The 20,758-nt window shown below is 54.3% G+C and overlaps 4 protein-coding genes across 4 annotated transcripts; 2 read left to right on the forward strand and 2 right to left on the reverse strand.

Annotated features, from left to right (window-relative positions):
* Positions 1-3,389: 3,389 nt before the first annotated feature.
* Positions 3,390-6,472, reverse strand: GGS23DRAFT_570188 (uncharacterized protein). Its single transcript, XM_051516495.1, has 3 exons — positions 5,651-6,472; positions 3,550-5,598; positions 3,390-3,453 (listed from the first exon to the last, which is right to left on the reverse strand). The coding sequence occupies exons 1-2, from the start codon at positions 6,086-6,088 to the stop codon at positions 3,892-3,894; spliced, it is 2,145 nt and encodes a 714-aa protein (XP_051371634.1). The 5' UTR covers positions 6,089-6,472; the 3' UTR covers positions 3,390-3,453; positions 3,550-3,891.
* Positions 6,473-7,708: 1,236 nt separating this feature from the next.
* GGS23DRAFT_610076 (Rox3-domain-containing protein) lies at positions 7,709-9,360 on the reverse strand (the record flags this gene model as incomplete). The annotated part of the gene is made up of 3 exons (XM_051520306.1): positions 8,953-9,360; positions 8,591-8,795; positions 7,709-8,445 (listed from the first exon to the last, which is right to left on the reverse strand). The coding sequence occupies exons 1-3, from the start codon at positions 9,073-9,075 to the stop codon at positions 7,709-7,711; spliced, it is 1,065 nt and encodes a 354-aa protein (XP_051371635.1). The 5' UTR covers positions 9,076-9,360.
* A 2,121-nt stretch (positions 9,361-11,481) lies between these two features.
* GGS23DRAFT_75863 (ubiquitin-conjugating enzyme/RWD-like protein) lies at positions 11,482-13,448 on the forward strand. Its single transcript, XM_051521251.1, has 4 exons — positions 11,482-11,514; positions 12,017-12,235; positions 12,297-12,380; positions 12,452-13,448. The coding sequence occupies exons 2-4, from the start codon at positions 12,146-12,148 to the stop codon at positions 12,983-12,985; spliced, it is 708 nt and encodes a 235-aa protein (XP_051371636.1). The 5' UTR covers positions 11,482-11,514; positions 12,017-12,145; the 3' UTR covers positions 12,986-13,448.
* A 1,299-nt stretch (positions 13,449-14,747) lies between these two features.
* Positions 14,748-19,260, forward strand: GGS23DRAFT_570200 (uncharacterized protein). The gene is made up of 8 exons (XM_051516496.1): positions 14,748-15,403; positions 15,487-15,549; positions 15,623-15,686; positions 15,745-15,846; positions 15,933-17,366; positions 17,428-17,732; positions 17,787-17,906; positions 17,965-19,260. The coding sequence occupies exons 1-8, from the start codon at positions 15,311-15,313 to the stop codon at positions 18,526-18,528; spliced, it is 2,745 nt and encodes a 914-aa protein (XP_051371637.1). The 5' UTR covers positions 14,748-15,310; the 3' UTR covers positions 18,529-19,260.
* Positions 19,261-20,758: the final 1,498 nt, after the last annotated feature.

Here is a 20,758-nt window from a genome sequence, read left to right on the forward strand (position 1 = left end):
GCATGGACAAGCACCTGTAGGATCGTGTACGCAACGCGACCAGGGCCAGTCTCGATGGCGGTCCCGAACCGGGGCCGACACGTGTGGACGGCACGCCGCCGCTGTGAGCATCTACCTGATTCGCACGCGACCTCGACCTGGAGATGTGTCCGGTAGGAGACCTAGCCGAGGCAGGAGGCTGAGCTAGAGCACTCTCCGTCTCTCTCTCTCACCGACCCGCGATCGAAACAATTCCTCTTGGGGCTGCCCAAAGGAGGCAAAGAGATGTGGACAGCCCAGGGTCCCTCCAGCGAGCAGGACGAAACGAAGAGCTGTCCGTCTGGTTTCGGCTCCGATCCGTCGCCACGCATCGACGTCGTAGTGGCAGCCCCCCAATAGGAAGGCCAGCGCCCAGTCGTCATCGAAGGATACAGAAACCGCCAGGCTGCACACGGAACCCGATGGCGTCCGCTCCCAAGCCCTTCTCCCCCCTCATCCTTCCCTCTCCCTCCCCTCTTCTCCGCTGCTGATCTGATGGGTACGTGGGTACGTGGATGCGTCTAATCCATCTCACCCCTGGACAGTGTTCTGGAGTGCGCCACCACCCATCACCGCCAACTTCCGTGGTATCTGATGTGTGGGCCGTCTCACGACGGCCCTTCTGCCTCCTCCCGTAACCCTCTGTGATATAATTAGATAACACCCGGCCAGGCAGGGAGACGGTGTAGAGGGCGGAATAACTGGACGGCGAAGGGTAGATAGATAGGTAGCACCATCGGCACATCGAATCGTCACTTATATCCGTTCCTCCTCCTAGGCCCACGATATGTCCCCGGGGTTTTCTTATTCTGCTCTCCATATCTCAATAGATAATTAATTCCTAGACCCTCCCCATGCCGATTTGGCCCGACAGCCAGCCTGCCAACCCGCCAACCCGCCTGCCAGTCTGCCTCTGCCGGCCGACCCCCTAAGCGAACTCTCACACACCGATACCGATAGGGAGGACGGGAGATAGGAGCACCGGTGCCGACGATCGAAGAAGTAAAGAACGCGGGAGCGTGGGAGAGGAAGAGGGCGAGCTATCTGCCAGCAGCACCGGCAGCAAACTCGCCGCGGCGATGCAGGTCTCCCAGAATGCGGTGCCGCTCGTCGCCGCCGTCACGCCCTTCCTGGCCCTTGCCGTCCTGGCCGTCATACTACGCTTCTATGTCCGTGTCGCGCTGCTGAGGAACCACGGGGCCGACGATTGGCTGTGCATGGGAGCCGTAGTAAGTTTGCTCACCCATCCTCTACTATCTCCTCCCAACCCCCCTAGGAGGCATGCCGGGGATAGCTGGCTGACGAGTACGGTATCGATCAGCTTTGTTCCATTGGAACATACACGGCGAACATGTTCTGTAAGTGAAGCCAATGTCCTCCTACCTTCACAATTTACAGCCTTCTAACAATATACACTTAGCCATATCGGTAGGCTTCGGTGACCCGCTGTCCAGCTTGACGCCTCGGAATCGGGAAATGGCGCTACAGGTGAGTCCCCATATCCGCTCGTACGCAAGGTAACCACATTTCTAACGAGGCGGTCTTTCTCTCTAGGCGTTATGGATCTCGCCACCCCTCTGGGGCCTCTCATCCGCTATGGTCAAGATGTCCATCGTAGCATCGTACCTGCGCATATGGTCTAGCCGGACCTTCGTGCGCTCCTGTTATGTGCTTCTCGGCTTTCTTGGCCTCTTCGGGCTCACGCTCTTCTTCGGTGGCGTGCTCGCTTGTGTCCCGATCCATCTCTCGTGGACGATGCCGCCCGGCGCTCGATTCGACCCGGATGGCGTGCAAATACAAAATGACCATAGCGATGGCAGTCTCTTTTTCGAGAGCAAGGAGGGCAAGTGCATGAACCTCCCGCTCTTTATGCTCGTCACCTCGGCGACGAATACGCTCCTCGACCTCATCGTCCTAGGCATCCCGCTGCCGCTGCTCCTGAGCCTCAAGATCGCGCCGCGGCAGCGCTTCGCCTTGATGGCTGTGTTCGGAATCGGGGTCGTTGTGTGCGTGGCGTCAGCCATGCGGCTCGCCTCGATCGCGCAGTTGAGCCCCACGGCGGACCCGTCCACCGACGGCATCCACCTCGGGCTCTGGTCCGGCGTCGAGAACAACCTCGCCATCGTCTGCGCCTGCCTGCCAGCCCTTAGGTTGGCCCTGGCCCGGATGTTCCCCAAGATGATGCCCTGGGGAGCCTCGACCCGCAACCGCAACCTGAACGACACGACGAGCAGCTGGGGCGGCTCTGTTATCATCGAGACCCCTGGCCAGAAGCAGAAACGGTTCCAGCGCGAGAGGAAGCGGCGCCTGGAACGCGAAGAGCAGGAGAAGGCGCAGCAACAGCGCAGCTTGTACGGCGTATATGGAAACCCCGCCATATACGAATTGCCGTCGTCGTCCGACTCATCTCATATGGACCTCCTCGCCGGCAACCACAACAGAAACTTAAGTAGCAGCCTCAGTGGCAGCAATCTCAGCACCAGCTTCAGCAGTAGCAATCTTAGCAGTAGCTTCAGTAGTAGCAACCTCGGGACCAGCGTTAGCAGCACCAATCTTGGTGGTGGCCTAACCGCACCCCCGCCCCCTCGGCTCTCGCGCCCCCCGACGGCGCAGACGGCGAACACAACAGCGTCGGAGATGACAGAGGTAGAGCCGGAGGTGCGCCGTAGCAGCCGGCTACTAGTTCGGCCTGAGCAGCCGCCGGCCCGGCAGGAGAGCCGGTCCCCGAGCCGGTCGCGGAGCCGCTCGAACAGCCAGACTCAGCTGATCAGCCCGCCGCGCAGCCGCTCGAATAGCCAGACGCAGCCATTCCCCCGGCAGCACACCCGTATGAACAGCCAGGCGCAGCCGCCCAGCCAGCAACACAGCCGCGCGAATAGCCAGACGCCGCTGCTCAGCAGCCAGCAGCACAGCCGCTCCGACAGCCTGGCCCAGACGCAGGTCCGGCAGCATAGCCGCGCGGATAGCCAGTCGCAGACGCACAGCCGGTCGAACAGCCAGGCGCAGAACGGGCCTCCGGCGGCGGCGGCGGGCCGGCAGCAGAGCCGGTCCCCGAGCCGCTCGCGGAGCCGGGCCGACAGCCAGACGCGGCAGCCGCAGAGCCGACAGCAGAGCCGCGAGCGCAGCCGGTCGCGCAGCGGGCGGCGCAACAGCCTGGCGCCGACGGTCGCGAGCCACCGCAGCCACCGGACGCTCGCCGGCGCCGAGCTCGACCGCCCGCTGCCGCCGCTGCCGCCCGAGGCCCCGCCGCCACTTCGCGTGAGGTCGCCGTCGACCTCGTCGACGCGCACGCCGCCGCCGCCCCGAGGCCCCGTCGGGCTGCCGCGCGGGCCCTCCCAGCACAAGGCCCGCCCCCCGCCGAGGGACGAGCCGGCCAGGGAGCAGGAGCCCCCCCTGATATTCATCTAGAGTCTACGTACGAAATGAACGCAGGAACTAAAGGGGACAAAAAAGGGAGTTAAAATTAGTTTATAAAAATCTGAAATTCAAATAATAGTATAAAAAAAGAGAGAAAATAAGAGAAAGACTTGCCTCGCTGGTGTCTTGGTTATGACTTCAAGTAGCCATCGTAATCTCGGCTGGTGTCGCCGAACCCATTGTATTCGCCTTCTCGCGCTGTCCGAGGAATCAAGCCGACCTGAGAGCGCACACGCACACGAACCCAGTGTTTCCTTCAATTGCCAATGGTGTATAGTAAGTTCGACCCTTTCGAGACGCGACGAGACCAACTCCGCTACTGATAATTATGATGAGTGTACTTGCTTACTCCCCATTACTCCTTGAGGGCCACTCCACTCAGCAACTAAATGGAAGCCATATGAAGTGGTATCATTAATCGGGACATCCCCGAGTCCCTATCCACGTGAACACCATCTAATCTCTCAACTCAAGAATGGCCCTTTTGGTCATGTCCTCCTGCACCCATCCCACGATGGCCTCTCCAACGTCACCAACTAGTCTCTCGTAATGCTCCCCTCTGAAGAACAGGCTCGTGTGCGCAGTGACTTGATCCATATCCTTCATAAAAACTTTAATCCACTTGGAATCGACCTCCCCGTCAACTTTGGGCGGCAGGTTACAAAATTTCCGGTTCTTTAATTTCTTCGGCGGTTTCATTCCATCCTCCCCCTCTTCCTGTGGGCCTAGCACAGGCGGCACGGTATTCGAGTTCAGCTCTCGTTGTGTTCGCTCACTTGGAGCGCTGTCAGGATATCCAGTCGGGGGATCGTGAGTGTCTACAGATCCCTCTCCTAAGACCGACGATTTTGCCTTGACGGCAGCGCTCTCTTCCTTCCGACGCTGCCTCTTTTCTTCCTTCTCCCGTTTCTCCGTTTCATGCGTGAGCTTCTTTTTCCTCTTATCGATGATCTTCTGCCTCTCTTTGATGGTCCTTTCGCGGTCCTTCACGCGCTTCGCATAATCCTTTTCCGCTCGCTTCGCCTCCTTTTCGGCTTGTTTTCTCGTCTCTTTGTCGAGATACCGGTCTAAATCTGGCGGTTCAGGCTTGGTAGGCAATTCTGGAATCTCGGGAAGATCTAGATTTAGAGATGCCATGGAATCACCCAGACGGGCCGTTGAGATCACACCATTTTGCGAAGATCCTTGGGGTGATAAACCTGAATGATCTTGCGGACAATCGACCTCAATATCATTCACCTTCACAAAAGATCCGGAAGCAGGTATGTAACTTTCTAGGGGCTTGTCTCTGGGTCCCTCTAGCGACTGGAGAGATGGACAGGAGCTCGGTATTGGTTGATCCCCTTCAGAGATCGGTTGAGGGGAAAGTAACGTTAGGCTTCCGTCGCTGTCGGCTTCGTGGGAATCCAGAGGTGAAATACCCTCTTCCAGAATGGCATCCATACGGGTCCGTAGACTCGGGGTATTGCTGCGACTTCGACTGGGAACCTCCGTCGTGGATGTAGGGCTACGCGGTTCCCTTGGAATACTGGAGGTTTCTGGACTGAGACTTGGCTTCCGGGGAATTGTTTGTTTGGGAGGTCCATGGCACACGGTGTAATACTGGAGGAAGCGGACCCGTGGCGGTATATGAGGCAACTCTTGGTGCTTCAGGTCATCCACATCCTCTAACCGACGGATGCTTTCATACCGTGCCTTGAGGCCGGCGATATCCATCAGGGCCCCCCCATATTCTAAATGAGACATGATGTGAGAGGTAGCGGCGTCTAGTATATTTTCCGAGCTATGCTTCTCGACGAAGTGGACGATGTTCCCCCACCAACCCCTATCCTGAAGACGTATGTCGTTCATGAACGACGGGTTGAAGTTAGGATCAAATGTCATGCCATAGGGTATAGAGGAGGACAGTGACGCCTGAGACGTGCTAGACGGGCCTGAATAGACGGAATCGTGTGTTGAAGGGGCGTAATACGAGGGTTGGGTGGATTCGTCCTCAGGTATCGGCTCTTCCGGCAGGTCTTTTACGTCTGGCTTGGGCTGGAACAGGCTAGCGATACCCGTGGTAATCACACTGGGATGGAGGCCTAGCAGTGGCGCATCTAAGCTGATAGTCCCTAGGATGCGATGTAGGAAATATCTATCCTCGTGCTGGTTACCCGAAAGCTAGCTCGGCTGGTCAGCTAGCCATGCAGCAGAGGGGAGTTGGAATACTTGCCATCAAGGCAACATCGGCAGCCAACAATCCGCCCATGGAATGTCCGACAAGCACAACGTCGGTGTTCGGCGACTCATGGGGGGCGAGCCAACTACTAAAACTATCGCGACCTACCCGAAGGGCTTTATAGGTCTTGTATCTCGGGTAGATCTTGGAATGTATGGCATGAGTGTCGGCTAAGGCTAGCTTGAGATACCTGTGCACATGGGCAGGGAAGGATTGAAAAGAGGCATCGCTACCCATGTACCCATGGATGTAGATGACCAGAAGCTTCCGGCGTCCGGTTTCCTCGAAAGGAGACGAGGGGACCAGAGACTGCGTAGACGAGAGTCGCGGGTCACCAAAGGTAGAGATGGATACGGACGAGCTTAGCCTCGCGTCGATACCAGGCCGGGGCGCAACATCCAGGGGGCTACGATCTGACAATCTCTCACTCATGGCGAAGATGACGTGAGAGACGGCACGGGAACAAATGCGAGGCTGTCTTAAGCCGGCGAGCTGCTCGATATTATCAGTAGGCCTGGACAGTGTCTATCGTAGAGTGACGTAAGCGCATAACGAGGCCGGAGTCGACCCCCCGGTACTCGCGGGATCACCGCAAACTTAAACCAAGAGCAAGCCTCGAGGTGTGTCTCGTCCTCGAATGCGAAGGCGATGAGAACGTGGAGTGGAGGGTGTGGGCAAGCGTAGTAGAAGACGGCGAGGGGTAGAGGTGAATACAGGGACGGGAGAGGGAAGGGTTGCGAGCTAGACGCGATGCCCTATGCGGGCACGGAGAACGCTATATAGGACCTCTTTACGGTAGGTATATTGCACTCCGTCTTGCATAAGGGCTTCGTGATAAATACATAACCAATCTCTGTTCCGCGATGCCTGTTGTATCCAATCTCTACGTACCTAAATACCTGCATGAGCTGGCTGCCAGCCTCGTTTAATACCTGACCCAGGTGCCTGGACAAGTACCTGCCTGTCAGCGCGGAGTCACCATTATTGCATTGGCTGGGGGAGAGGCCTCGCATTGATGAATTTTGCACCCTTTACCGCATTTCGTACCGCACTATTCCAGTCGTAGGTGATTGATTGACCTGGTGTACATACTTTAGCATATCTAGGTCTCTAGGAAACGCTCACGGTCTACCTAATGTACATGATGGCAGTCCAGCAAGCGAACGCTCTCCTCGATCGACGGAAACGCCGATCCGCCCCAGACCAATGATCTCCGGCCGAAGATCGGCGGTCGCCAGTACGTCGATCCGAGGCTAGACAGAAGCCCGTCGAGTTCGACTGGACGTCCCCTATCCCGGCTCAGAACGGTAACCCCAAGCCGTTGAGGTCGCTCGTCCCGTCTTCGAGAAGAGCCACAGCAAAACGGCCCGACGATCTCGACATTTCATCTGTAGAATACTAATAATAAAAACCAAAAAAAAAAAGCCGACGTCCCCCAACGCATACTCTGCCTTGCCTATCACAGCTTAGACTTAATTATTGGCTGTCTACCGACGAAATTACCGCGGCACGCGACACTCTGAGTCACATCGATGCGTCTCCGGTGATCAGATGTATGCGAAGCTTTGACAGATCGCCTAGGCGTGCGAGGTAGCTAGACAGATGCTAGCATCGGAATCATGCCTATCAACACACTGTAGACTTGAGCGCCTGCACAAGTCGGTGTGGTCAGGAGGGAGCGTGCTATCTGTGTCGTGTCCACGGAAAACTTCGCTGCCAGAGCAGGAAACCTGTGGGCTCTGGTCGAAAATAGGTTGCCTTTTTTAGTCCGTCTGTCACAAGGCAAGATGCGTCGCGAGGCTAAGTGGGCTCCAGTGTCCGTCCGCCGAGTTCATGCATCGAAGGTTTTTAGGTACCCGAGCCCATCTTGCTCGTTGCTGTATATCCTAAGCTTTATCCGAACGCCCGGCGCCATGCTAAAATCAGGGAAATGCAAAATAACCGCATAGCGCGCCGCGTGGGCGAGGCGGCGTCCATTATCTCGCGCAAATCCATCGTCTCATCCTCAACCTGGGTATCTTATTTCGTGGCCCTATCCCGTCACCATAATCTTCAGCCACTAGCGCCGCCGGAGGACGATACGTCGCCAAGGTTCTGTAGCCGGTCAGTGAAGAGGTTCGCTGAAGACGGATCGTCCGTATGCACCTGTTTTCTCCTCTTCAACTTCAACCGTTCCTCCCCGTCACCCGTCGAATATCCGCCAACATCATCGTCAGCATAACCATCGCCGTACCCCTCGAAACTGCTGTCCTGATAACTCCGCTTCTTCCCGATTCGACGGGCACGGTCCATCTGAGACGTCAACGGCTTATTCGGCTTCGGCGTTACGCCTAGGCCCGACGGAACCGGGGTGCTAGGCGCCGTCTGCCTCGTAGCTTGATCATGGCTGACTTTCTTCGGTGCGTTTCCGGGCGCGAGATCGCCCAGAACCGCACTATCCCACATCGTCTTAGGTATTTGACCTCTGACCATTGTCGTCGCCCGGGTTAGGTTCGCCAGAAGGCTCTGTGATAATCCTCGCTCGATCTCCTTGCCTCTGACTTCTCTGGTGCACCATTCTTCTTCGGGGAAGTCGAGCAGTGTCTTGAGACTGTCCTGATCTTGGGGGTCTTTCTTCACGGCATCGAAGTGTCCGCTCAACCCTAATGATTTAATCTGGCCTTTGTAGGTCTTGCGGAGCGCATTCTTTTCCCCGTTAGGCTTCGTACGGGCAACCTCAGCGGCGATGCCGGTTAGACCGAATCTCTCAAAAAGGTCGTCGGACATGCACGGCGAGGAGACGGAATGGGCTAGATGAGAAACAGTGTCAACCAAATAGTATCAAAATCCCATAGAAGCACCACTGCTAACAGTTGCCATCGGTCTGCGAAAAGAGCGATGGCCGGGAGCACGGATACCATAAGAGGTAGTGTGTAAGACCAAGGGGAGCCTTACGAGTTCTGCAAAGAAGGTACTTTTCACCAACATCCATGTGTAGGTTCTCAATACCGACTCGGCGATCCTCGAGATGGACTTTCTTAAACTCATGGTCACCCGCATCGCCAAAGGAATATTTACGCTTATGGGAATAGTAATCCGCCATCGTAGCATCGTGAGCCATATCGGCGGCTTGGGCTGATCCGTTGACGCTATGTGCCGGCTGCAGCGATTTTGCATGTCAGCGAAAGTCTTCTGGTTTGCCAAGAAATTCTCTCATCAAATCTTCCGGCTGAAAAGGATCAAGAATTCCGATGGCTTTCGCCTCGGAAGTCGGCAGAGAGGCACGATTCACGGTTAGTGATTGACGCTTGACTCACTGTAGGCAAAGCAGTGGTGATTGCGGTCATGGAGCTGTGTATGCTGGATGCTGGATCACCTATGCTCGGAGAAAACTGAGACGGGCTCTGAGGTGTCTGGGGATTGAAGGTCATGGTCGCCATCGAGAAAACACGAGAAGCCGAGTGGAGGGGGACGGGAAGAGGATGGATAGAGGAGAGTTTCGGAAGTGGATTCGTCGTAGTCGTCGTAGTCGTCGCCGCCGGGGAGGAGCGGTAAAAGGGAAACCGATCGGCAGCGGCGATAGAGTGAGGATTGGAGAAGCGTAGACGAGAGACTCCGAGGCGCAATCAGGTACCGTATACGAAAGGTCAATTAGCAGCGACGATGCGCTCGATGGGCGATGGGCGATGGGCGAAAAGGCCGACGAAGAAGGATGGGATGATCGATCTCTCAGTGTGGCGAGTCGCGCCAAACCGCCGACCGGCTGTTGTGGTCGAGAGCGCCCGAGTCCACCAGCATTCACCGTGCTAAATCCTCCGAAATTCCGTGTCGATGGGTGAGAAAATACTACTGGTAGCGATGTCTAGACTGCGAGAGCGGTCTTTCCGATACCGCGATGCCTCGTCGTCTCGTCGTTGTCGAGTGCGGGAGAAAACGGGGTCGGGTGGTGGTTGGGTGAAAGAAGGCAGAGTTGAGGGCCTGTGACAATGGTGACGGGCAAAACGGGCAAAGTGGACGGATGGGGGGTGACTTCCATCCAACTAGGCAAGGTAAGGGGGATTGACCTGAGAGGAAACATGCCTTCCCTTGTGAGTTGGAAGCCGAAGGCACATAGTACATAGGTACTTATGTACCTAATGTATAAAGTCCCAGTTATACGATGGAAACCCTTAGTAGAGGTACTCGCCTTTATATGTGTTTACCTGTAGGTACCTCAGGTACCCTGTACATACCAATATACATCCATGGTCGGCATGTAGGTGTAATTACATGCCTTAGATACCTAGGTACCTGTTGGGGGGGGGGGGTTTTTTGGCTAAAAGTGCCCCGCTTTGAGGTTCATTCTACTGTCAATAAAAGTCGAGGCACATCCTGTTAACCGATTATGGGCTCATCTACGTTCCTCACCTGTGACCTAAGTAGATCCTTGGGTGATATGGGCGACATTGAAGAGTTACCTGCCTATGGTTCCGGGCTAGCTTGTGTATGTTTCGCGCCTGAGGTAGGGAGGCACCAAACGCATGCTTTCTATGATATTTGAGATGTGAAAAAGTCCATTGTCTACTATACACTATACTACGGGTGCCTACCCATTGTTGGCTTATACTGACACCAAGTTAAAAGAAGGCGAGACTCTCTATGCAAGCGTTCTGTGACAGAACCCCATCACAGTATCGCAATCATGTGCCCCTACCTACATGCTATGCATATACTACGGGAAATCACAAGCTCCAAGTGCCCTGATGGAGAACCTTCGCCTACCATATAGCCTTTTCGCTTCAGCTCTTCTTTTTGTTTCGTTCCCTCGGGATTTTCTTGTCTTCAGTAGCAGGTAGGGAGGAGAGCTCTCTCGGGAGCCTGGACACTCTATCGCATAGTAAGGGAATGTTTGGTCCCGCAGAACTTACCCGGTATATACTCATATAAGCTGTGGCAATTCCAGTCGTTGACCCAAAAGCGCACCAAGTATATTTTGCTGTACCGCGGATTACTCCTCTGTAATCCGGTGTAGCACGATTCCCGTGCTGTGAACCAAACCTGCTAGACCGCCGGTCCACGATCAGAACACACGGAACAATTGGTAGGTATTGTTTACCTTCTAACCAAGATCTTAATGAAGTACCTAGGTTCTCCGACTATCAAGCTAGGTATCTGTCTGCCCGCCTTGTATGTTGTAGGGAGTTAATCAACAGTCCATAACGTGTTTATAACCCCATGTATTTGAGCAGCCATGGAAGGCGAAAATACTCATAGAAAGGCTAGGCCACCATTGCTGTTGTTTTTTTGTTTTTGTTTTTTTTGCTACGTATTATCTATAATACGATATGCCATCAGCATCCTACATCCCTACGTGTAGAACCGCGGGCTTCCTTCTCCATATACCTACTGATGTTGTGTACAGAGTCGCATTGAGTGGAAGGGTGGATGAATCTACAGGTACCTTAGAGGAGGTATTGTGCATGGGCCAGGTTGGTACCAGGTAGGTTAGGCAGGCAGTCACGAGGGGCTTCAAGTTGCCTGAGGTACCTGAGGATAGATACCTAGGTACATGCGGTAAATTACGGTAGGTTATCAGGTACCCACAGGGACCTTATTTTCTATAACCTAGGCACCTTAGGTATATGGCCTCCGAGAGCATGCCTATGAGTACCTACATTAGGCATTTCATATAGGTACATCGGCTAGGTACCTACACCTACACGTAATTCGATGCCAATATCCACCCATGCAGGCTCACACGGGCCGCTTATTAATGCATAATCATGCTTGTGACTCTACTCTCTACACACAACTAGGTTCATTTGAACTAACCACCTACACGTATACCTACAACAACCTGCCTTCTGCCTTATTGCCCTACGTGTATGAGGAGTACGTAGGTAGGTACACGGGCCCGTCCCCAGCTGGTTTCATGGGGCTACCTATATCTCCTCCTAACTTCCCTTCTCCTTCTCTTTCGCTACTACGGACCTGAAGGCGGTAGATGCAATACGTGATCTCAGTCCTCGGGCCAATTCGGTTCCCCGGACCAACACGCGCGCGGCAAGACCCCTGTCCGGAAAAGGCTTACTCATCATACCAGTGGCACGCTTCCCATTTAAAAGACGGCCGGTCCGAGTCAACCGCGGTTTACTACGTACACAACTAAGGCCTCTAATAATCTAACCGTTTCCTCCCATCCCGCCCATTTGGCACGCCTCGCTGTCCTATCACCAACTTTTCTTCTTTCTACCCGATCATATCGGGCCAGACTACTGCCCTACAACACTTGGGTAGTCTGCCCTCGAGGCCGCCTCTCCTTTCATTCCTGCTTTTCCCTCCAAACCTCTTTCTCTTTCAGGCGATCGTCCCCCTGACCGATCTCGATCGGGAAATCGTCAGCTGGGCAGTTAGCCATTTCTCGTTACAGGAGAGCTTTTTCAGGGCCACACGGGTTGCGCGCGACCTCACCACGGCAAATACTTTGAAGTCCACCTCACCTTCCGACGAGCCCTATTCCCAACTGTTCCGATGTCGTCCTCTAAACATGGCGGTGGCGCCAAGCATCGACTCATGACGGAGATGCAGCAACTCGAGAAAGAGAACTGGGTCAACATCGACGTGAGTGCCACTTAGCCAACCCTGGACGCGAACTCATCCTCTGACGTCTCGGCCTTCGTAGCTCGCCAACGGCAACATCTTCCGTTGGCGTCTGGGCCTCATGGTCATCAATTCTACCAGCGCCTTCAACGGTGGTTATTTCAAGGTGAGCAAGAGAGCAACGGCAACACCATCCCGCGACAAGAGACGGGCCACTTACGGGATCGTATACGCTAGGCCGAAATGACCTTTACGGAGGAGTACCCCTACCAGCCGCCGACTTTCCGATTTCTCATCCCCATCTACCATCCAAACATCTACCCCGACGGCAAGCTGTGCATCTCCATCCTCCACACGCCTGGCGAAGATATCACGTCAGGGGAACAGGCGAGCGAACGCTGGACCCCTCTGCAAGGTGTCGAGTCTGTGCTGCGGTCCGTACTTCTGCTTTTGGACGATCCGGAAATCAACTCCCCCGCCAACGTAGACGCTGGCGTCATGTATCGGGATAACCGCGAGGCGTATAATAAGAAGGCCAAGGAGATCGTCGAGAGGTCGAAAGGAGACATTCCCAACGATTTTGTCATGCCAACTACGTTAGACCCCCCGCCACCGCCCAAGTCCTCCGATGACGATGCCGCCTTTTGGGCCGGAAGTGATGAGGAATTCGACTTCGGTGGTAGCGATACCGGTGAAGACGATGAGGCGGTGGAATTTGACGAGGACGGGGAGGACGATGGCGGAACCGATGATGACGACAACCAGGAATAAAGAGATCCCGTATGGATATGCGACACTCGCGGGGTCTGGGGGGCATGGCCATTCGGTAAATCGGCAACCCGTTTTCTAACTGTACATATCTGCATAGCGTCGGAAAGGCGTTCCACGGATCTTTACTAAGGCGCTCCTCGACGGGCTTGTTGGCCCACCCCTTTATCGTACACGCTGGCTTTACTTAGGCCTGCTCTCGCGTCTTCTACTCGATAGAGGAGGTTGCCTAAAGGATTTAACGTAGACTCCCCGAGGCCCTCGGATCATCATAGGTTGCGGCAGGATCCCGGCAGGATCCCGGGGCCGTCTGCGACACGTGGATAGAGGGACGAGCAAGACAATCGTGATTTAGTCATATACGCAAACCAAGCATCCCCCGCCATCATCCGTTAATAAGAGCTACCCGAACTCGTCGAACACGTCGGGTTATGTGGCACCGAAGTACGGGCGGTTGTTATGTACTTTGGTTAGACGGTGTGAGGGGCGGGATCACACCAAGGGGAGAAAAAAAAAATTTTTTTTCTCTAAGCGAAATATGTAGCCTAGTTAGCCGGGTCCAACTCTAATGAAGAGCGAAAGTTGGATGTTGAACCGGTAGACATAGGTGGTTCCCGAGGTTATGCGTCGAACCGCGCCCAAGTTAACGGGAAGGGAACACGAACGTGGTAGAATCGCAACGGCCTAGTTATAAGTCGAGCCCGTGGTGAGTCCGCCTAGCTCTGCCAGTGGCCGAAGACAAACGGCAGTATTTACATCTCCTGATCCCTCTAATGTATATATATACACCCATAGGCCGGAAGGTTCCCCGTTGGCGCGCGTGGGGTGTCACATTGCGCTCTCACCACCTATCGAAGACCTAACGACATACAACGTTCTACGGATGTGGACATGTGTGTGTGTGTGTGTGTGTGTGTGGATAGGTATTCATGGCTGACCGACCTTTCTTGGACCACCAAAAGGCAAGCTTGACTCGACACATCATTTGGCGCAACTTTAGGAGAAGCATATTGCGTTGTCCGCATGAACCACACAGGGATACATTATCCCGGAAGTATGTAGCAAGGCCGACAGTAGACGGCTACCAACGGGACGAGGCCATCTCGATGCCATGTCTTAACTACCTCCTCCTAGTACTGTCACCTTGAACGTACCTCTCCGTAACTCAACACACTCCGGGAGGTTAACATGTCGTGAAACAGGACCTCAATTTATCTCCCAACAGGTACCTAACCTATTATCTCAAGTGCCCGTATAGGTAATCATTGCCTTGGGTACTTCGCAGACGCGTCTCTAGGAGGTACCTCTACCTACCTAGGTATCTAATGAAACAGGCACTCCAAAGAGGAGGTACCTAACAAACTTTCCACCTTTGGACTTTAGGATTAGCATAGCTCAAGTTGAAGTAAAAGTTATAAGGTCGATACCATCAATAACATTGCGGTGGTCACTGGGGGGCTAGGTACCTACCTGGGGAGGTACCCAATATCTCAAGGCGCCTATTCTTGTAACAGTAGGAGGTACCTCCTCTTAGCCGAGAAAGGATAACGGCTACATTAGGAACCTGTCTACCTTAGGTACCTACAGGCATGCCCAGCACAGGTAAGTATTCAGGTACCTCCTAGGTACCTACCTAACCTACTGGGGATGCCTTAGGCACATAAGGCAGGGTCCAAGGGAGATTGAGTACCTGAGGCAATATATAGGAGGGAGGTGTGTACCTATCTCAAATACCTTAACGTCGGTACGCAGGTACTTAAGAATTGAACCTCAACCTAACATTACCTAAGGTAGGTAAGGTAGGTAAGGTAAGAGCGCTCCAGTGGCAACTGCGCGCTTCCATGCGCGGGGCGGAGTGGAGTAGACGTCGTCAAGCCGTGGGGCTTTTATCGGTTGACGATTGACGTCTGCCAAAGAAGCATCATCCACGGTCTCGCTGACCTACAACGCCAGCCATCAGCAACAGTCGGCGAGGCCTTAGGGCGACTCGTCTGCGCTCCCCTCCCCCCCTCTCTCCTTCTGTCGCGTTTCAGCACCTACATCTTTTACCATCTGGTCCTCTGTCTTCGGATCGACAGCTCTTGTTCGGATCATAGTTCCGCGTCTCTAGTCCCCAACGCCACATTTACCTACCCAATTGCTCACGCACCGGTGGTATCAACTCGGCCTGCTACGTCTCATTCTGAGCTCCCTATGATATAACACATCCGCGCCCTTTCAATATACCCTCGTACCCTTCCCGCCCCGCCATAGACGTCGTCGAACTTCCATGCGCTGCCAGACACGGCATCATCTCGTTCAACCCCGGGAACTCGGCACCTCTTCAACATGGCGGTTGTAGACGAGCCGTCCGAGGAAGCCATTTCCCTCTTCTGCGACATTACCGGCCTACCTCGAACCGAAGCCATAACTCGCCTGAAGGTATGGGAGCTGCCATCGCACTGCGCTCCGAGGTATTCCTGCCCGATGCTGACGAGATGATACATCGGCCTCTTACCCTATAGGTAAACAACAACGATATACAGCGAGCCTCAGAGGAGTATTTTGAGGATCCAGACCGCCGAAAGGTATATATCTAGTTATTCCGCCGCCGGCAAAATGTTACGATACGCGCAGCTACTCACATTCAGACCGCCTTAGTACAAATGGGACGAGTCGCAGTTCAGCATGGGCCGACAAGGCGAGGCCGGTGATGAGGGAATCTGTGCGATACATGTCCGCCCTCCGCTCTGGGAGACATTGATACTAAACTGGTCCTGCAGCCTTCAATGTCCAAGGGCCCGACGAGCTTCCGCCTACCGACTACCAAAACACTGCAGCTCCTACTAGACCGCCATCGAGGGTCAACAACCGATCTCCTTTTGGTAAGATGACGATCTCAGCCGCAAATCGAGCCACGGGCGCTCGTCCTGTCTCCACCAAGCGCCGGAGCTGATAGACCCAATCCTAGGTGCACCCACCAATGCTGCAGAGGAAGATGCCCATCTGAAGCGGGCGCTAGCCGAGTCTGCGGCAGAGTCCGGAATCCCACCGCCCCAGGAAGTTGGCATCATCACCGACGAGTCGAATCCCAAGTACTTTGGCCCAGCGAACCGATCCGAGTATGAGACAGAACAATGGGCCATGGTCCCAACCAAGGCAACCGTCGATACCGCAAAGGCCGAACCGAGTCCGTCTCAGAGGAAGCGAGATCCCAACGCTCCCGCTTTTCTTTGTCAGACAAAAGATCACAGGGTCGGCGCTATCCTATCTATTTACCACAAGATACCACTTGTCAGGAATATCCTCCTCCAATGCGGTCGGCCGGCCCATAACTATGGACACAATTCGGAATGGTGGAAGGGCCAACCCATTCTTGCGCACGAACACCTGGCGGCTATGAAGAGGGGAGATCTGCTCTGGGGCGACGACGCCCATCCCGAATTCGCCGAGGAATTACACCGTCTGATGGCCTTCTTAGATAATACGGAGAGAAGCTACGGGACCGTCGATACTCTCGTCGAGACTAAGGCGGTCGATCCTAATTACGGCGCCTGGGTGGCCGACGTCGAAGACGCGCTCTTTGACGCGATCAAAGAAGGAGCCAACGAAAATCCCGCCTGCGACCTGGCCCCTATGACGACTATGGGTGCAGTTGTTTCCTGTGACGAGCCTCACGCTAGTGAATCTCGGACTGAAGGGGGTCGCAATGCCGATAGTTGGGGCGACGATGAACAGGATAATGAACAAGACAACCCCTTCATTTTCCTAGATATCCAATTAGAGGAAGAGCACTACGAGCTCGTGAAGACGTTGTACGATGCTTTGGATCACCTCTTCTGGTCGCACGCGTTATCACTCGACCATTCGTTCCCAGAGAATGCCAAATTTGCCGTCCTATCTAAGCCCCCCGAAGTGATCACGATTCGACTAGGTAGTTCCGGTCTGGTCGGACCCTGCGAGATACCACCCGTGCTCTACGCGGATCGGTACATGAGCGACCGGAAGCACACCGCGTTGCATCTCCAGAAACAGCTACGCGCGCTCAAGTCGATGCAGCGTTTATGCTGGGCGGCGATGGAGCTGAAACGACGGTGCCGCGCTGGCGATTCGTGCGTTAAGCTGCATGGTCTGGGGCACCCACACGACAACATCCTTTGCTACTGCGCAATTATCGAATTCTGCAAACAAGGGATGCAACGTCAAGTCCGGACGGCGCAATGGCGTTATTTTTTCGAGCCATTGGAGAGGGGTGTCGATATCAGCCTTACCGACCTCGAAAGCATCCAGGCGTGGAGCGGGCCCTACACTCTCGAAGCTGACGAGGAAGCAAGGATGGAGACGTTCAAAAGAATTATAGACGGGAGTGAGAGGGAGATGGAAAAGGTGCTAAAGGATATGCAGGGTAAGTTTGCAGCCGTCCAGGCTGAGGGGTACTGGCATTCTTGGCTGACTAGATCCCCTAGAGCTCGACGAGGAGTCGGAGGAGTATATCGAGATGATGGACGTGGTCCGAAAGCGTCTTACATGCCAGGAGCACGAGGTGGATGACGTGTTCGTTTCTCGGTCAACGCCTCAATATCGACCCGAATACTGGAACCCAACACGGAAATACTCTTTACGTGGCGTTGCCCTTTCGCGTGAATTAGCATATGTGTCTGTCAGGGAAGAGGTCGAATTGATGGACATCGATGCGGGGGAGCCTATGTCCAAAGATCAATGGTGGAAGATTGGATACGCTGCGAGCGACGCCTCTCCGGTCAAAACTGAGGTATGTGGGCATTGGGTATACAGATCTGTCGTACCGATGCTGACAGGAGGACAGAGGGTGACGCTGGAACACGTACTCTGCGAAGCCGAGACGGGATCCAAATTCCCCATCCTCATCTACGCCTCGGAAGCCGCTATGGAGGCGAAACCTATTCCGCTCTCAGACGCCTTACGTGTATGTCATCCGATCCGTATGTTTCCCCCAGATGACGGCGAAACTAAAGTCTTGACAGATGTTTGTGCGGGCGGATAATCGCTCGTTCCAGCAAGAGCTCGCCCAAGAGCAGCAAAATCAAGAACCTAACCCGCCACAGCCACAGGACCCGGCCCCGTCGGGCGTCACGGTCGGGAATCTATCGTACATAGCCGTCAGCTCTCCGAGCAAAAGAAAGCACAGCATTGGCTCATCGGTGGCAACCGGTGGCAGCTCTCGCGACGACCTCAACGATGTAGATTTGACATTTGACGACCACGACCGGTTTCCAGATCAGCACATACCCGACGCCCATTACCAGACACCCCCCGACGCCAGCGTGCAGTCCACCAAACCGTTAGGCGGCATCGTCGAATCCTTGGCGAAGTGCCAAACCGGAGAGGCAGAGTCGAGAGCGGAATACGGTGGCCAGGAGGGCATAGGGGCTTTCACGTCCAACCCTCCGGCCCTTATAAAGTCGCCCGAGATGCAGGAGCGCGTCGGCGGCTCCACGCCATTCCTCGCGCGGCCTGGCCCTACGACCCAGAGTGGGCCGGTAGATATGATGGACATCGATATGGAAGTCGACTCGCACGAGGGGTGATGACAAGACAGGCCGGGCAAGATATCTTGGCGATTCTGTGAATTTTCAATAGGGGGGATAGAAGCTGGACCGACGCGTGCGTACTTAAAAAGACGTGCCTAGCTTGATCTTTGCTTTCGGGATACCTATGTCTGCTACTAGAGGCTACGCACTGTACACTACTCGCTCTTCGGGATGACATGATGATACCCACGGCAGGATGCCTAGTAATAAAAAGAGTCGGACCGACATTCCACAAGATGCAACACGAGCTCCGATGAGGTAGAGGAGTTGAGCTCTTACCAGTCGATAGTAGTAGCATGAGAGGGGTTTTCTGGGAGCTAGAAGATGCCCATCGGGATGGGCTAAGTTTCGCGGTTCAACCGCGGGACATCCAATCGGTTCTAGCGCTACTCCCTTCAGGCGAACCATACCTGTATTATAGCATCATAGGTGTAGACCGAGTTACTGCGGGCTACGGACCATAGTGAGTTATTCCCGAAGCTCGGACGGCTGTTCGATTCTACGAGTGAGGAGGAGAAGGCAAAAAGAAGAAGAGGTAGAAGAAGAAGAGGGGGGTCTCCGGCGTAAAGTATGACGGGCGTAGCTTCGAGAACATTCTTGGTGATGGCTATACAGTTAAGCCGCTGAAAAGAGAGGGGGCGGGGTTACCGGAGGCAGAAGAAGAGGAACAGGGAACAGGGCAGGGGTTACGGACATCCGCAAAGACACGGGTAGGTATGTGCACACGTGCATATATACACCTATATATTTTTATATAGGTCAATATAGAGGTGTGTCTATTATAATCGTATATATATATATATAAGGTAGCATTGGGTTCAGCCGCATGCCGATGTTGTGGTGGAGGATCGGTCGGACAGAGATTGACGAGGTGGCTTCGGATAGTGGGAGAGGGATAATGCGGGTAACTAAACAACTTACCTAGGTAGGTACCTACCTACCTACATACCACCCATATTATACGTGCATACATGCTAGACCTGCCTCCTGTTAGCAACCACCCAATCCTGGATCTAGGTTTTATAGTAGATATCTGTGGTTCGATACCCCCTCGTGGGTGTAGTGTGAAAGGTGGTTGGCATTGCTTACACCGACACGTAATACGCATCAATAGGTACGACGGTGACTATTGGTACGGGTTAACACTATCTGTAGGTATTCCGAATGGTTCTTTTCCCTACTCTCTACTGTACTTATGTTTTTATGAGCCTAAAAGTTAGGTTCTAGGAGGTCGGTGAGGTTAGGTAGGTAGGTACTTACAATTCATGTTGTCGGCTTACCCGCCAAGAGCCTGATCCCTCCGCTCGCACCTAACCCGCTATATCTACCGGCGAGAGCATGTGTGTCGTGCATACGTAGGGCACATGTACACGTACGATATTACCATGTCATGATGATATGAGGCCCCCATTAGGACCTGAAGGGTAGAGGTAGGTAGGTAGGTAGGTAGGTAGGTAGGTAGGTAGGTAGGTAGGTAGGTAGGTAGGTAGGTAGGTAGGTAGTCAGCTCGTGTAAGAGGGCTAATGGCGAGCAGGCTATTTACCTCCTAGTCAGGTTGGCGCCGGGATGCGCTGCAGCCGCTCGGGGTTCCCGTTCTTGCGGTCTCTCGCCTCCTTACGCAGCCAATACAGTCGGGCGGTCAATCGCTGGCCACTTGGCCAGACGCCCGTCGATGGTACGGCAGAGGGGAAGTGGCTTAGAATGCCCATCGAGAGGTACCTACTATCCTTATCTACCCAGGTACCTGAGGGCAGGTACGGATACATGCCTAGGTACGTGATAACTACATACCGAGGCGGATAACAATAGCGGGTTATTGTACCTATTTCTTCATGTAAGGCCACGGTCACCTGATCGTCAACAGGGCTTCCCCGCGCGGGGGGTTACCTATGTATCGAGTACCCAGCTCAGGGCTTTGTGGGCATGCTGCACGATATGTACTCGGTACCTGACCTGAGACACCTGCAGCGTACCTACCTACCTAGGTACCTCCTCCTAAGCTCCCTAAGTACCTACGTAACTCTTAACTACCTACCTGGTACCTAACCGAACCTCTTGACCGATCTTAGGTACCTACCTACCTAACCTACCTACCCCCTCTCTTGGGATATCTACCTACGTAGGTAAGTACCCACCTACCTCCTAAAGTAGTGGGTACCTCCTTAGGTAGATACCTAGGTACCTCTCAAGTACAGCTCTATCATTCCTAAGGCCCCCCCCACATGGA

Source organism: Durotheca rogersii (genome assembly GCF_024521655.1).
Source record: "Durotheca rogersii strain YMJ 92031201 chromosome Unknown GGS23scaffold_11, whole genome shotgun sequence".
In the NCBI taxonomy this organism is placed as follows: Eukaryota; Fungi; Ascomycota; class Sordariomycetes; order Xylariales; family Xylariaceae; genus Durotheca; species Durotheca rogersii.